The following is a 17252-nucleotide window of genomic DNA, read 5'->3' on the forward strand; positions in this document are numbered from 1 at the left end:
GTTTCTTAACCTTGGGCAACTCACTCAATATCTCTGAATTTCTTCTTATATATAAAAATAGTCTAGGGGCACCTGGGTGGCTCAGTTGGTTAAGCATCTGACTTTCGATCTCAGCTCAGGTCTTTATTTTAGGCTTGTGAGTTCAAACCCAGCACTGGGCTCCACACTGGGTGTGGAGCCTACTGAAAGAGGAAAGAAAGGAAGGAAGGAAGGAAGAAAGAAAGAAAGAAAGAAAGAAAGAAAGAAAGAAAGAAAGAAAGAAAGAAAGAAAGAAAGAAAGAAAGAAAGAAAGAAAGAAAGAAAGAAAGAAAGAAAGAAGAAAGAGAGAGAGAAAGAAAGAAAAGAGAGAGAGAAAGAGAGAGAGAGAAAGAGAGAAAGAGAGAGAGAAAGAAAGAAAGAAAGAAAGAAAGAAAGAAAGAAAGAAAGAAAAAGAAAGAAAGAAAGAAAAGAAAAAGTCTAATAATTCTTGCATCACAAGACTGTTGCCAAGAATTAAGTATAACCCCGGTAAAGCACCAGCCTATCACAGATGCAGGAGAGATAGCCATCGCTTCCTCAAAGGACTTTGTTACCAAGTGCACACATGTACCCTGCACAGAAGGTGTGATGTGCATATGTTCAGAAGTAGATTCAGAACTTGAATGTCGCTTTCAAAGAACAGGGATTGGAGGGGGGGAAAGTATGTTATTTTGTGAGGTATTTAACTTATGTTGTCTTCCACTAGGCAAACAATATAATTTTTTTGTGGCATAAATACAATGATTTTATTTCCAAAAGAGTAGGACAAAACAAAGATTAAGTTTACTTTTAAAACTATAAACTATGCAATGTCATAATGATACCTTGCTACTTACTAGAAACAACATTTTGACTCCTAAGTTCTCCAGCCAAGCTCATTCTATCTCATGGAGCAATGATCTTACAGCTTCTGGATCTCAACATAGTCCTGTTTCACTCCTCTGGATCTGATTTCTTCTGCACACTGCCTTTTATACTGAGCGCATGTGATAATGGTATGTCTGCTGAATTTGTTTCTAATTCTCCTTATCCCATTCTCCCTAGGTGACCCAAAATGACACAGTATTTTATTTTATTGAACACTGTCAGCATAGGCAGCTTTAAAACAGAAACTATAAAATTAAAAAATAATAATTGCTGGTCTACATATATGTTTTTCACATTTATTCTTAAGTCTCTTCCATTGCTCTTCTAAAATTGATGTCCCCAGGTAATTGTCCTACCAAGTCTATATTCCAAGAGACTGGGAGTCAACTGCCAGTCCCAAATTTCTGGTTCAGTGTGGATCTGGAATTGGAACACTCTCCCCTTGAAGAGAAGGCAGTAAAGCCCTCTGAAACTAAACTGGAATATTGAGGTTAGTGGAAATGTCATTTACAACACATACAATGAGAGCTCAGAGCTTTTAGTTATAGAACTATAATTTGGAGCCTTGGTCATAGCACATGAGCAGGATAAATGATTGCTTATTTTGTATAAGGTGCTTTAGTCAAAGTTGTTATGACAGGGTATAGAAGTTTTCAGGATATCTGGTTATAGGTAATTTTCATTTAATCCTCAAAACAAAGTTCTTGAGAGGAACAATCATAGATATTCTCCATTTAATTAAATATCCTGGCACTGACAGATGTTTTATTTTAGACTCACGTTTAAAATAACATTTAAAAGTAATGTGACCACCCAAATATTTTCAGCACTAATATTACCTTCTGAATTGAATAGTGATATCTGAAGTTCTAAATATATTTATTTTATTTTATTTTTTTAATGTAAATCACATTTTATTTTGTCATCAGAGGTAATTAAATTTGATACATACCCTCTATAAGTGTTTTAGATGGAAGGTTTTTTTTTGTTTTTTGTTTTTTTTTTTTAGTGTTCAACAATTCATTAGTTGCATATAACACACAGTGCTCATCACAACTGTGCCCAGATTTTTTTTTAAATCTATGTATTTAAGGATGCCTGGGTGGCTCAGTTGGTTAAGCATCTGCCTTCGGCTCAGGTCATGATCCTGGGGTCCTGGGATCGAGTCCCAGCTCTTTGCTCAGCGGGGCGTCTGCTTCTCCCTCTCCCTGCTCTGCCTGCGGCTCCCCCTGCTTGTGTTCTCTCTCTCTCTCTGACAAATAAATAAATAAAATCTTTAAAATAAATAAATCAATCTATGTATTTAAGATTCATGTGTTAATCCCCTGCAAATGCAGAACACCTTACTTATTACTTATCAAAAATCTCCGATAGCTCCTATTAATATTTAGCTTTATAAGCCTGACCTACCTGAATAAAAACATTCTTTAGAGAACACTGCTAAATTGCTTAAAAACTTAATGCACAGAATAGATTCTGGAGATGAAAAGCAATATTGAAAAATAACTGGTAGTAAAGGTATGGTAAATTCTGAGGTAAAAGTCTGTGAAGTAGGACTCTCCAGTGTTTTTCTTTTCTACAATTAAGTTTACTTTTTAATTCACTGGGGAAATAAAATCTTTCCTTTTCCAAGATGCCACCACAACCTCTTTTGTTAAGATCACACTGATTTCCTAATTTCCAGCTCCACCTGAGCCTTGCCAGTATTCATCCCACTGGACCTCTCTGGAGCACGGCCATTGCTGTCCACCATGCTGACATGTTCCACTTGCGTGGCTGCCGCCAAGCCACACATTCCTGCCTTTCCTCCTGCTTTGATGATTGTTCTTTCTCAGATTCTTCCTCTTCTCTCCTAGATGGATTTCCTTAAGATTCTACTTTTGACCCTTTCATTTTCTCTTGCTCTTTGGCAATCTTGCCCTACATGAAAGCATTCCAACCATCATCTCTATATGCATGGCCACCATACCTAGCTATTATAGCTCAGCTTCTTGAATGTGTTTGCTATAATCTTAACTTTATGTTGAAAGTAACTTAAATATATTTAACGTGCTACCTGAATATTTTGGTAGCACTTTAAATATATTAATTCTGTCCTAAGGTGACTCCTCTTTTATTGTATTTCCAATTTCTCCTAAAAAAACAAAAAACAAAAAACCAAAAAAACAAAAAAAAAAACATGATCTTCCCAGGTGCCAGGCTAAATAAACCCTCAAATTTATCCTCTTTTGCCTCCATCATTACTATAATCTCATGTTGTTTTCAATTTCTGGTCAATTTATATAGTCTATTTACAATGTGTCCTATCTTATAAATTTTTATTCCTGTGTCCCTTATTCAAATTCTGACTTTTGTATATAATACTCTATAATCTCTTCACTGGTCCTGCCTATCGCATTTTCCATTCAGTTGACACAGTTTCCAGATAATTTCCCAGGAAGCACAGCTGTGATAATGTCACTCTTCTACTCAAAACCTATCATGACTTGCCATCCTCTACTAAATTCCAAATCTAAATTCCTTCACTTAGAAGTAAGGACTAAGGCCTATATTTCAATTGTGTATCCAACATCTCCCTTTTCCACAGCCCATGGCCTCCCACTTTTTCTCACATGGGGCAGTATCCCCTAGGAGGAACTTGGAAATGTGTGGAGGCATTTTCCGTTATCACAGAAACTGAGCTGGGAGGTGGTGGTTGTGTATTTAGTGCCCCAGATTCTGAATTTTCTGGCAGGCAGATCCCCACTGTTGTGTCTCACACAACAAAGAATTATTCCACGGAAAATGTCAAGAGCTTTCCTGTTAAGAAACAATGTAGCTTACACAGATCCAGTTACTCATTTTTAAAATTTCTCTTATATGTTTTTCCATCTTCTTTGCCTAGAATGCCCTTTTCATATTTTCCCAAATGTTCAAATCTGGCTTATCCCTTAAGGCCTATAGAATATGTCACTTTTCTGAGAGCCCTCCCTGAATCCCCTAACTGACATGAATCTTTAACTCCCACAGCATTTCAAAATATCCTTCTCTAATAACATTTTCATTTTTACCTGGATGATACATTTCCCCTTCTCATTGGAAACAATGTAAGCAAAGCTCCATCTTTGTTTTTCTCCATAACTAGACCATTGTCTGGGCTGGTACAGGTTATTTATACTCATGTGCTTACTATCACAGCACATACCATGAGTGTAAATCAGGGCTCCAGCATAGTCTCTGTTTTGTGATTAATTTAGAAATTCTTGCCTCAGCCTGCATACTAAATCATACTTAGTCCTGGCTACTTGTTTCAAGTCATTATCTAATTTGTGACCTCACTTCCCCACTTGAATTTAATGTCTATGACTTCTCTTCCACAACTCTGTCTCTTCTTCTAGGACACAACACCTCAGATTTTCTTAGATAAAGCCCCTTCTCAATGAACTCAGAACTTATTCCTCAGACTTGCTTTACTGGGTACCCCATGAATCCCCAACTCCTGCCCCTGGCTCACCCTAGATTCATGGGTTCTCCAAGTAGGTGGTCAGCAAATATTTTTTGAATGAAGATATCCTTGGTGTGAGTGGAAGGGAGTGGCTGATTACATAATTGGGACAGGATGCAAAACAATGATAGTACAATAACACAGACCTTAATTTACAGCTTAGAAAGCAATTGTGTTCATAGCTGCATTCAATAACAGTCTCCTCACATAAATATCATGGCATCACCAAGAAAAGACTGATCCTGGTTTTCCACTCTGAAATCACCCTAGACAGTCTTGAGAATCAACCATTCAATCATAATCAGCTTCTTTAAAAAATGATCACTTAATTTTAGCCTTCTTATTGTCTTGTATGACTCTTAGTTTCCAAAATCTTTTTTTTTTTTTTTGCCATTCTCTTAAGAGAAAAGAAATAAATTAGGTATAATTTTAAAAAGCCTGTCACAACACTTATAGGTACACTCTGGGATTCTTAAAGAATATGATTATTTCAAATTGACTATTTGAGTCCTATATCGTTTAGTTGCAAACAAAACATCCATCACCATCATCATCTATAGAAAATGAAAGAAAACATATCTGCTTCCCCAGAGCATGATTCTGAGAAAATTAAGTGCTTTCAATTCACAGATATGACAGTTTCTTGATTGCAAAAACAAAAAAACAGAATTCCAGACAAATTAGGATATGTTTTTTATTTGAAAGAGATAGCCCTATACCCTTACTGAAATGTGTGCTGAAGACAGTAACACATCATAACTTAATCAGAACAAGCCGCTATTATAACAAAAGAACCCCGTCCATTCTGGAGGAGATAATGCCAGTCACTTCATATGATTTGTACTTCAAAGAGATAGTGTCATATGGGGACCTTTTATGACTTCGGTTAGAAACTGGGAGTTTCTATACCTCCCAGAGAACAGAAAAGGGTAAGGAATAGTGCTGGTTTTCAGCATCCACTCCCCAGTGTCTACAACACAAAATAAGGTCATGTGGATAGAATCATTCACTTCATAAATATGTACTAAGTACCTACTATGTGTCAGGCATTATTTTTAGGCTACATCAGTGCACCCAAAATTCCTACCCTCATGGAGGTTATATTTTTCCATGTTTAGATATGAATACAGGTGATGTCCACTGCATACCCTCCCCAAGGTACTTTGTTCTTTTTATACTTCACAAACTTCTATGTCTGAGGCAAACTTGACTTTTGTCTCTACTTTTTAACACAATATACAACCCTTTTAGGAAGTAATTATTGATTTATAATAGGTAACTTGTAAAAATATATCTCCAAGCACATCACTGAAAATAAACTAGATGCCTTTACAAACTGTTTTAGCTCTGTCAAGTCATCATATAACATAGCATTTGATGAGAGGGATAAACAGAAGATATAACAAAGCTGTATTAGATATTGATTCAAACATGACAGTCATTAGAAAACTTGATTTTGGAAAATCTAAGCACTTGTGAGAGTCTGCCTAATTAAGTATAAGTATATTCACCACAGGGAAAATACCCTAGGTTTTCACCATGTTTTTATTAATTAAGGAATCCTACTGACCAAAAAAAAAAAAAAAAAAGCATGACATCTAATACCTCTACCACCCCAATAATAAAATTCTGTTTCTAACATCTTTGACAAGGCACAGCCTATTTGGCTTTTGGTTAAATACTTCTTGTGGTTAGGTAATAATTCACTACACTTAAAACAACTCATTGTTTTTCTGCTTAGCCTTTAAATAGCAGGGCCTGAACCAAACATGGTGTTCTAGATATGGACAGCCCCAAACCAAGTACACTGGAAATTTCCCCCTATTTCACAAGCTAAGCATCATAATCATTTTAAAGCTATAAGATGGTCCCCATATCATGCTACTGACATATAGTTACCTAAATTAGTACTTTTAATTTTCTGGATTTTTCAGGCCACAAATATTTTTGAAAGAAGTTAAGTAGAGGGGAAAGGGAAGTAACTGACACAGGGTTGGGAAATTTTTATTTTACTAAGTAAAGAAATAACTATATGAAAAGTTATTATCTACTTTCATTATTATTTCATAAATCAAATGTTTTTGATGAATATCAAATAAGTAGAAAGTACATCAGTTTCTAATAGAAAGTTGAATAAGTTTTACTTTATGAAAAAAGTTGACCTAATTACTGACCTAATTTCAATATACACCATGAAAATGCTTTCATGGACCAGTGTTTGAACTCATTGAACTAGATAGCAAATGCCCCTCTTAATTCCTGATGCCCCAGGTGCTTTTGGTAAGCATTGTTTTCCCTATCCACTCGTACAATAGATTTTATTTAACCTAAAGTCCTGACTTTATATTTACCCTTATTAAATTTAGTTTATGAGCTTTGAAACATTAGTCCAAATTATCAACATATTTAGAAACTTGAATTCTATCTTTCTCATTTTTATTCTATATGTAAATATAAAATGTTTACTTTTAAAATATCCTTCCAAGTCCCTTTTTTTAAAAATTTTATTTTATTATGTTATGTTAATTACCATACAATACATCATTAGTTTTTGATGTGGTGATCTACGATTCATTGTTTTCATATAACACCCAGTGCTCCACGCAGTAGTTCCCTCCTTAATACCCATCACCCGGCTAACCCATCACCCCACCCCCCTCCCCTCTAAAACCCTCAGTTTGTTTTTAAGATAGAATAAGCGTTAAGTCCTATAGATAGTTTTATCTTTCCACCAGGTTGAGTTCAAACAACTATGCTATTTCAGAAATGCTATCATTCAGATCACATTTCTCTTCTTTATATAAAGGATCCATTAGAGGATCTCAGGATTGGGCATTAAGAGGCTTGTAGGCAAACTTCTCACCCAAGGCTTGTACTCCTTTTATAATAGCTTGGTCAAATAGTCACTCTCCTTGTGTTTGAATGTCTGTGGCATTGAGAAATTCCAAATTCCTCCTCAACAAAGTCCAATTCCTTTCAGCATAGCTCTGTTAGAGAGCATCTCTCATTCTCTATTGAGATGAAACTTGTATCCTTATAGTTCCTACTCAGAGACTGTAGAGCTCTACCCCTCAGGAATCTTCAGAACAAGTCTTTTGCATCATAGCCCTTTAAAGATTTGGTGACAGTGACGATGTTTCTTGAAGTCTTACCTTTTCCTTCCTAGAAATTCCCTGTTGCTTTTATGAGTTTTTCATATGACATAGTGTCAAGTCTTGTCACTATTTCTAATATCCTCTGCTATATAGGCTCCAAGTGACAATTCTTTTTTAAATGTGACACATGTAAGTGTGCAAGCACTATAGCTCTAGTCCTTGAGGCACAGTAAGAGCCGGGGTGATCCAACTCACTGAAACCTCGGTGAGTTCAGTTGTTTTTAACAAACAGGAATTAAATGTTGCCCTACCAGCTCCTCTTGATCCCATGTGTTCTCAGCCTGACTTACTCTAGAGTCAATCTAGCAATATTTTTAACTGGTTGTGTTTTATTTAGAAATTAATAAAATACCTACTCATGGTTAAATTGAGAGTTCTAAAAGAAATAAAATGAACTATAAAACTATCCTCCTTGTTTTTTATCTCCAGGCTCACTTTCCTGGAAGTAACTACTATTAAAATTCTCATGAGAAACTTTTTGAAAATTTTCCTATGACTACACAAACATATGGCTCAATCTATCTCCTTTTTTTTTCCCACATAAATGGGATAATATACATACTCATTTGAAATCTGCCTTTTTTACTTATCTTGGGTATCTTCCATACCAAAACATATATTGAGCCGACTTACCACTTGACACAGTTCTTAACACTCTGCTAACAGGCATGTAGGTTGGTTCCAGCTTTTGTCATTATAAATCAAGCTGCATAAAAACCTTACTAGACTTCTGTGCAAGTGCACATATATAGCTATACCATAAATTGCTGGAAGTCAAATAAGTGAACCTAAGTGTATGTGCAAAAGTAGAGCTTACACAGATGGGCACTTATACACACACACACACACACACACACAAAATTGGGTTACACTCCAGACCCACTAATTCTGAATTTCAGGATGCACTAAATTAAAATATGTACAGTTTAAATAATAATTTTGAAATATAGAGAAGGTTGAGAGTAAGTTTTAGAATTTATTCTTTGATGAAAAGGTGTTAAATCATATTGGGTTTTTCCATACTGCACTGTTGATTCACATTAAGATTACTATCAACTAAAATCTCTTAGCTTTGGGAAGGATAAATTTAGCTAAGCCATAACTCTTCCATTCTCTATTTTGTAATTTGTTTCATAGTGCCCAATATATATGGTTTAGTATTTATACCTATTACATTTCATCTGGATACTGAGATTTAGTTCATATTCTAGAATATCCAAATTCTTTGTGACTAGAGTCTTTCAGCTAATATATGCCCTTTATTCTCATATTTTTAACTGAAAATTTTAAGAATATTATTTTTATAGTCTTATCCAAATCATTAGGAGAGCACTGAAATGAGCTAAACCAAGAGTAGATCGCTGAAGCCCACTAGCACAGAGCTCACCCCTGGTTAGCAACTATACATTAATCAGCCATTTTAGGACTTTTTTCATGAGCTACAACTCAAACTAATTATACTGTCATTTTTTTCCATGTTGTCAAAAAGAATACATACCATGTTAGGAAAAGTTTCACAAAAGGTGTTGCCAAAAACCTTGCTGCCCTTTATAAATATAGAATGATTTATCATTCTAGAGACCATCATTTATATGCTGCATATATATGCTGCATTTCTGCTAGGTACGGGGCTGTAAGTAGTGAAAAGGAAGACTAAATCATTGCCTTCATGAACTTTATGTTTGAGTGTGGAAAATGTATAATGAAAGTAAAAAAATAATATAAAATATAATTTCAGGTTGTGATAGAGACTCTAAAATAAATAAATATGGTGACATAATGGGGTATAAGCTGGAGGAGTGACTTATGAAGATTGATCTCTGAGAAGATGATATTTGAGCTGAGTCCTTACAAAATGAACATAACAGGAGCTGGCCATATGGGAAAAAAAGCACTGGGAAATTATTATGTGCAAACTCCCTCAGATGGGAAGGAATGTACTGTATTCTAGAAATAGAAAGGCCAATATGCAGAGACCTAATGAGTGAAAAGGGAAATAATTCAGGGTGGGGCTGGGAGTCAGGCAGTAGGAAGTTTATATAAGTCTGAATAAGACATAAAAAATGTTTGAATTTTGGGCGCCTGGGTGGCTCAGATGGTTAAGCGTCTGCCTTCGGCTCAGGTCATGATCCCAGGGTCCTGGGATCGAGTCCCACATCGGGCTCCCGGCTCGGCAGGGAGCCTGCTTCTCCCTCTGACCCTCTCCCCTCTCATGCTGTTTCTCTCTCGCTCGCTCTCTAAAAAATAAATAAAATCTTAAAAAAAAAAAGTTTGAATTTTACTGTAAAAACTAAGAAAAGCAATTGCTATTATAAACATCTTTAAAATTTACTTCAGTTTTTAGATAGAAAGTAGGTTAAAGAGATATAAGTATAAGCATGGAAACCATATAAAATGTTACTATGGTCTAAGATAGAGATGATGGCTGGTGGTATAGGCTGAGATGCTGACAGATAAGCTGGAGAAAAGTATATAGATTCAAGATAAATATTTTTGATGAGATTGATAGGACTAGTTAATGGCTTCAATAGGAAAACAGCCATTAGATATCATTAGAATATAAACTTCACAAGAACAAGGATTTTCATCTGTTTGTTTTCTTTACTATTTACCCTCCAGATACCTAAAGAATACCTACCACATAGTATATGTTCAATAAATATTTATGGGCGAAGAAAGAAAAGCTTACAGGTTTTTCCCAAGAGCAACCATGCAAAGAGCCATGCCATTAACTAAAATCAGTTAAGACTGAAGAAGTAGCAGAATGAGATGTGAATGGAACAATCAGGAGTTCCATTTTGGCTAAAGTTTTAGATGTCTTCTAGATGTCAAAGCGCAAATGTCAAGACTATATTATATCTGAGTGTGATCTTTAGGGGAGAGATCTGTCCTGGAGAGAAAATTTTGGAAGCCATCAGCATGTAGTCATGGAATTTATTGTACTAAATAATAAAAATCTAAAGAGCCCCTGAAGGACATTTAAAAAAAAAGATTGATTATGGAGATACATAAAGCATTTAAAATAACATTTACTAATAAAACATTTATTAATGGAAAGACTCAGTATCTTGAAGAGCCATTACTCCTAAAATAATCTAAAATTCAAGATATCTTAACAATTTCAATAAAAATTCTAACATACTTTCATGGAACTTGACAAGTTGATCTTGAAAGTTATATGAACAAGCATAAAGTAAGAGCAATAAACAAACAAATAAACAAAAAACCACCACCAATAACAACAAAAAAATAAGGTGAGCCAATTTGCCTAGAGATATCAGATTTAGTATAAAATCATAATTAAGACACTGCAATACTGATGCAGGTACAAAGAAATAGACCAGTGGAATAGAATAGAGAGCCCAGAAAATAGAGCTACCCTATGACCCAGCAATTGCACTACTGGGTATTTACCCCAAAGATACAAATGTAGGGATCCAAAGGTGTACATGCACCCCGATGTTTATAGCAGCAATGTCCACAATAGCCAAACTATGGAAAGAGCCCAGATGTCCATCAAAAGATGAATGGATAAAGAAGATGTGGTATATATATATATATATATATATATGCAATATGGAATACTATGCAGCCATCAAAACCATTGCCATTTGCAATGACGTGGATGGAACTAGAGGTTATTATGCTACATGAAATAAGTCAATCATAGAAAGACAATTATCATATGATCTCACTGATATGTGGAATTTGAGAAACAAGGTAGAGTATCATAGGGAAGAGAGGAAAAAATGAAACAAGAGGAAACCAGAGAGGGAGACAAACCCTAAGAAACTCTTAATCTTGGGAAATAAACTGAGGGTTGCTGGAATGGGGTGACTGGGTGATGGACATTGGGGAGGGTATGTGTTGTGGTGAGTGCTGTGTATTGTGTAAGACTGATGAACCACAGACCTATACCCCTTAAACAAATAATACATTACATGTTAATAATTAATAAATAAATAAATAAATAAATAAATGAGAGCCCAGAAGCTTGTATACTTTGAAATGTATATTTTTTAATATTTTATTTATTTATTGGACAGAGAGAGGCATAGTGAGAGAGGGAACACAAGCAGAGGGAGTGGGAGAGGGAGAAGCAGGCTTCCTGCTGAGCTGAGAGTCCAATGCGGGACTCGATCCCAGGACCCTGGGATCATGACCTGAGCCAAAGGCAGGCGCTTAATGACTGAGCCACCCAGGCACCCCTGAAATGTATTTTAATTTACCTATCAATCTATATTTACATATGGAATACTAGTAAATAAATTACACATTTGTTATATATGTATTATACATGTATAATGCATTTTATAAAACATGTAGATGTATGCATGTATTACAAATATGTATAGTATATACATATATGTGTATACAAATATATATAAAACAATAAAAATGTTTTAAAAAATGTGTGCATGTGTGTGAAACAATGATAGCATTTTACATTACTTGGGAAAGGATCAACTATTTAATACATGATGGTTGCCCAATGGTTAGCACTGTAAAAAAAAAAAAAAATCCCTACCTCAGACATAAAAATAAATTTTAGATGAAGTAAAGATCTAAATGTTAAATAATACTTCAGCCTTTTTGGGGGCGCCTGGGTGGCTCAGTCATTGAGCGTCCACCTTGGGCTCAGGTCCTGATCCCAGGGTCCTGGGATCGAGCCCCGCACTGGGCTCCCTGCTCAGGGGGAAGCCTGCTTCTCCCTCTCCCACTCCCCCTGCTTGTGTTCCTGCTCTTACTATCTCTCTCTCTGTCAAATAAATTAGAAAAAAAAAAATACTTCTGCCTTTTTTTAAAGAACTGTGAAAACTATGTAACATTTTTGTTGGGAGAATTTCTTAACAAGGCACAAACCAACAAATCATTATACAGGGTAGATGCTCAATAAATATCTATCGAAGTAATTAAAAGATGGATCATTAAAGTTCCTAAAATCTTCAGTGATCAAAATATTATTTTAAAAGTTAAAAGAAAAGCTATAGTCAACAGAAGATATTTTTTAAAACCTAAACAATCTAGAGGGGGGTTGGGGGCATGCATTAGCCTGGTGATGGGTATTAAAGAGGGCAAGTACTGAATGGAGCACAGGGTGTTATACGCAAACAATGAATCAAAAACTAATGATGTCATGTATGGTGATTAACATAACAATAAAATAAAATAAAATAAAATAAAAAAACCTAAGCAATGTAATTAAAAAAAAAAGACAACCTAACTAAAAGTAGCAAAGGATTTAGGCAATTCACAGAATTAGAAAACCAAATGGTTAGCAAACATTTGAAAAATGTTCCCTTTAGTAATCAGAAAATTATAAATTAAAACCAATGAGATATATTTAATACTCTTCAGATTCAAAAGACACTTTAAAAGGTGACAGTATCAAATGCAATCCATAGTATAGAGAAATGCGAACTCTCCTAGACCGCGGAAGGGGAGTATTAATGATTCAACCACTTTAGAGATCCCACGGCAGTATTCCAATTCCTAGTGAGATCTCACAGAAAACTGTCATCAGTTGTAAGATCTCAGTTGTAGGTCTTCTGGACCCCACTTCTCCAGCCAGTTTTTACTTGTTAATCAACATTAAGTCCAAAGGAGGAGTCTCCCTTACTGTTTCCTCAATATTCTTAGAGATGAAATTATCAATAAGGTAAATCAAGAATTTAATATATATACCACTTTTAGAAATATGAGAATCTCAGCAGATATCCAGAGACTTGAAATCTCTAATCATTGTTATATTTCACATCCTTACAACATTTGTGATCTTTATGAGGACGTAATTATCCATATTATCTCTCGATTATTCTAAGACAAGGTGTTTAAGATTGCCCTTAGGTGTATACTGATTCATGGTTCAAGACACTATCCTAGAAATAATTCCCTAAAAATATGTTGCTTTTCAGATAACAAACAAATGAAAACTTCTGAATTGCAGACAAGAAAACATTTCTTGGCTTTTTTCAAACTCATGTCTTCTTGGAATAAAAGAGGGGAAAAGAAGTCATTCCTTTCATATTCTGAGATTTCAAAATTAATAATGACAAAAAATAAAATCATTGGACAAACCCCTGCTTTGATTTCACACTGTACCTTTCTCTCACAAAATTCTGATATGGTCCCTTAGGGAATGTTATAAGAACCAGGTGCTAAGTAAAGAACTTGGTGCTTAGTAAAGAATAAATCATGACCTTAGGACAAGTCATCTTCTGTGTTTAAAATAAATATCTTAATATACTTTCATATATATAAAGGTCCGAAGTATTATATATAATTTTTATAGTTAGTTTAATGGAAGAGACAGCAACTTAGTTATCATACCTGTGGACACAAGGTTTCTAGGTGATTGGCCGCAATTTTGACAATTTTAATTCCATCTTCATTTGTTGACATGGAACAAGCAAGATTTGCCACCTTAAATACAATCCAAAATAATGGAAATTATTTCAGATTATTAAGGAAATGCAGAAACATTTGTTATCCTAAATAAATTAGAGCATGTACATACTCATTGAAAAATCTCAGTGATAAACAGCAGCTTTCTCATAAATGTCACTGCTATCTGTTTTATGGAAGTACTCAGAGAATCTATTAAAACAATTAACAACAAAGGGCTCTAGAAAATTGTTTAAAACAAAAAGGAAGACAGATGAGTGAATCAGTCAACCCTATCCAGTCTCTTGGTATCAATATCTAACCCATAATAAGATGCCAACTATTATGGTTTCCTATAGGACTGGAAAAAAAAAGTTTATCTTTGGATTGAATGCTAACAGGTTCTTGGAATCTCATACAATTATGATTTTTTTAAGTTTGTAATTTTTTTATTATTATTTTTTCATTCCCCAGCAGTCTATCATGCATACTTAAGTTGCACTAAGCATGACTATATCTTTACTCATGTTTTATCCAGCACCAAATATATTACAAAGCTGGACAAATACAAGATAATTAATTTCTTCTTCCTGTTCTTGCTTTTCTACTACAACTTCATGGGCACTGTTTGACATTCCAGCAGTCAATTTGATTCAAGCATTAGTAACACGTAAGTTCCCTTATACATTACTCCTTTTGAAACTTGCACTGTTTTCCAGTGAAATGGGTGATCTTTTAAATAATCACCTTAAGGTCCATTACCTAAACCCAGTATTTACAGATACTTTCTTTATACCATGAAAGAGCCATGAGAAAGAGTATGGGATTCCTTGCCCTTCCTTTGACCCTCACCCTTACTCAACATTGTTCTTGCTAGCAGCTGAGTGTGTCCAGCTGCAATGTTTCCTCTGATCTACAAGTTACGTCGTTGTCTTCATCACTGCAAGGAAATAGCTTTTCTATCATTTTTCTAACCTTCCTAACATCTCTGTTGGTTATTACATACTTCAACACATTGCAGGTTTTACTACTCAAATCCAAAATACATTCAGTTGCAGAAAACCACACTTTAGCTGCACACAATAGAAGCAGACAACAAATATATCCTTGGATCACAACTGTAGAGTACCACAAAATGTAACTTAAGTAGATTTATAGTCTGCTTTTTTATAGCATTACTTTTAATATGTGAACCATGAAACAATTCCTTGATTTGCATTTACATATAATGAAATAAAAGCCATACATTATTTAACTGTGGAAGGGCATTGTTCACTTTTTGAATGTATATGAAAATGGCTTCCTTGACAAGGGCTTTTGTTGGCTTGAAGGTCACAATGCTTCGACTTTCATATCTGACGTACAATTAGCACACCTGTGAATTATTTGAAAAGGGCAGTAGTTTCAGCACGCCTTCCCGCCTCCAAGCCCCACTCACGGAAAGTATGATTCGGCAATCTAATCACTTTGACATGTCTTCTAATAATTTGCACTGCTCTGAAGAAAATCTCTATCTATAAATTTGAGCGCTGTTTCTTTTTAGTAAAATTTTAAAAATTAGAAATTATTGGCTCAATCTTCTGGTCAAATCAGATGAATGCTGGTTAATCCAAAGTTTAAAAATTACAAAAACATGCCCCAAATACTCTTTTCTTTATTTTTTAATGGATCATCTTTCTCTTTTTTTCCCCCTTTTAAAAACAGACATTCTTGGTACTGGACATTTGCTGGACACCATGTTTATTGTAAGCCAATTCAGTGACTAACGTAATGTGGAAATCATCCTAATCACAAAAGTTCTGTTTACATGAGTAGACTTAAGTTTTAGAAAATTCTCAATTGAAAATGCAACACAGCTAAATGTTTTCTACTCAATTAATAATCATCCTAACACTCTGTCCTCCTTTATTCAGACAGACTTGAAATTATCCTTACCAGACTGTTTTATGTCAGATAAATTTTCTAAATAATCAAGTACTATTTCCAGGTTATGGCAAGTGGAGTTTTAGTGATATTATATACAAACAAATTTGAATTTATGAGATAGCTAGTATTCTGTGACAAAATGAAATAAAAGTTAAGTGATAGAAATAAAATCTCTTTACATTTCTTTTTTTTTTTTAAAGATTTTATTTATTTATTTGAGACAGAGAGAATGAGAGACAGAGAGCATGAGAGGGAGGAGGGTCAGAGGGAGAAGCAGACTCCCTGCCGAGCAGGGAGCCCTATGCGGGACTCGATCCAGGGACTCCAGGATCATGACCTGAGCCGAAGGCAGTCGCTTAACCAACTGAGCCACCCAGGCGCCCAGAATCTCTTTACATTTCTAATTTGAGTGACTTGTGACATATTTTCCAAAGCTGCATCAATATGTAAATGAAAGCTAAATTTCTTCTAACAATATTCCTAAGTTCTGTGTGGCTTTTTAGGAAGCCAGTTATGTTTCTGAGCACAGCATGAAGTCAATTACCTACTAATCAAAGAAAGGAAAATGCAAATAAAATATTTTGTAAAACTGTTTGAAATATTTGGACATCTGAGATCCTTTGTACAATCTAACTTTGACAACATTTCAAAGTCTGTGTAAAGCTTCATTATTCAAGAGATCCTTTTGGAAAGTTTCTTCCCACTAAGGGAAATTAGGGCATAGGAAGTTTTTAGAAACAAATAGATCTTGAACCTAGAGTCAAAACAGGCTTGAACCTGATTTCCACAACTAATAAGCATTTGACCATGGGCAAAGTGTTAGCTTCTCTTAGCTTATTTTCTAACCTGAAAAATAGGTATGATAATACCTATGTCACTGGAGTGCTTTGATTAAATGAGATAGTGCATGGAGGTGGCCTGAAGCTACCAGGTAGGCTTGACTAGGTATGAATTTCCTTCCAGTTCACCTATCTCTCTACCAGTGCAGGGTGGGAAAGAGCAGTTAGTCTCTTAAGAGGTTTTACAGAATTAAAACCTTACGGGAGGCTAAAGAAATTTGACAAAATGTCTAATCTGAGAGACAAACTGAAGCATTTTTAGGACTCATGCAGGAAATACATAGTATCTTGATATAACTCAGTGGTTGGGTGGGTTGGTAGGTCCCCAGGCAAACGTGAGTGTGTATGCCCTCCCTAAAGGGATTAGAACTCTTTAAAACAAAATGAAAAGCAAACAACAACATTTCCTTGACCAAAGGAACAGTCTGTTGGCTTTAGTTCATAGGTCACCAGTTTGTGAATTCTGAACCCTATTCTCTAATCCTCTATTGTATAGATAGGAAAACAAAATCAAACAGGGAGAAGAAACAAACTCAAAACATCCAATGACAGGGAGACTATTAAGTAGAGCTGTGTGTG

At 35.1% G+C, this 17252-nt stretch overlaps 1 protein-coding gene across 1 annotated transcript in view; it reads right to left on the minus strand.

The window, feature by feature from the left end:
* CTNNA3 (catenin alpha 3) overlaps positions 1-17252 on the minus strand; it is a 1723003-nt gene that overhangs the window by 646596 nt on the left and 1059155 nt on the right. Inside the window, exon 10 of the mRNA XM_021700133.1 lies at positions 13855-13947. Within this exon, the coding sequence (XP_021555808.1) occupies positions 13855-13947 (93 nt within the window). The remainder of the gene's footprint in view (positions 1-13854; positions 13948-17252) is intronic.

Source organism: Neomonachus schauinslandi, chromosome 6 (assembly GCF_002201575.2).
Source record: "Neomonachus schauinslandi chromosome 6, ASM220157v2, whole genome shotgun sequence".
Classification (NCBI taxonomy): Eukaryota; Metazoa; Chordata; class Mammalia; order Carnivora; family Phocidae; genus Neomonachus; species Neomonachus schauinslandi.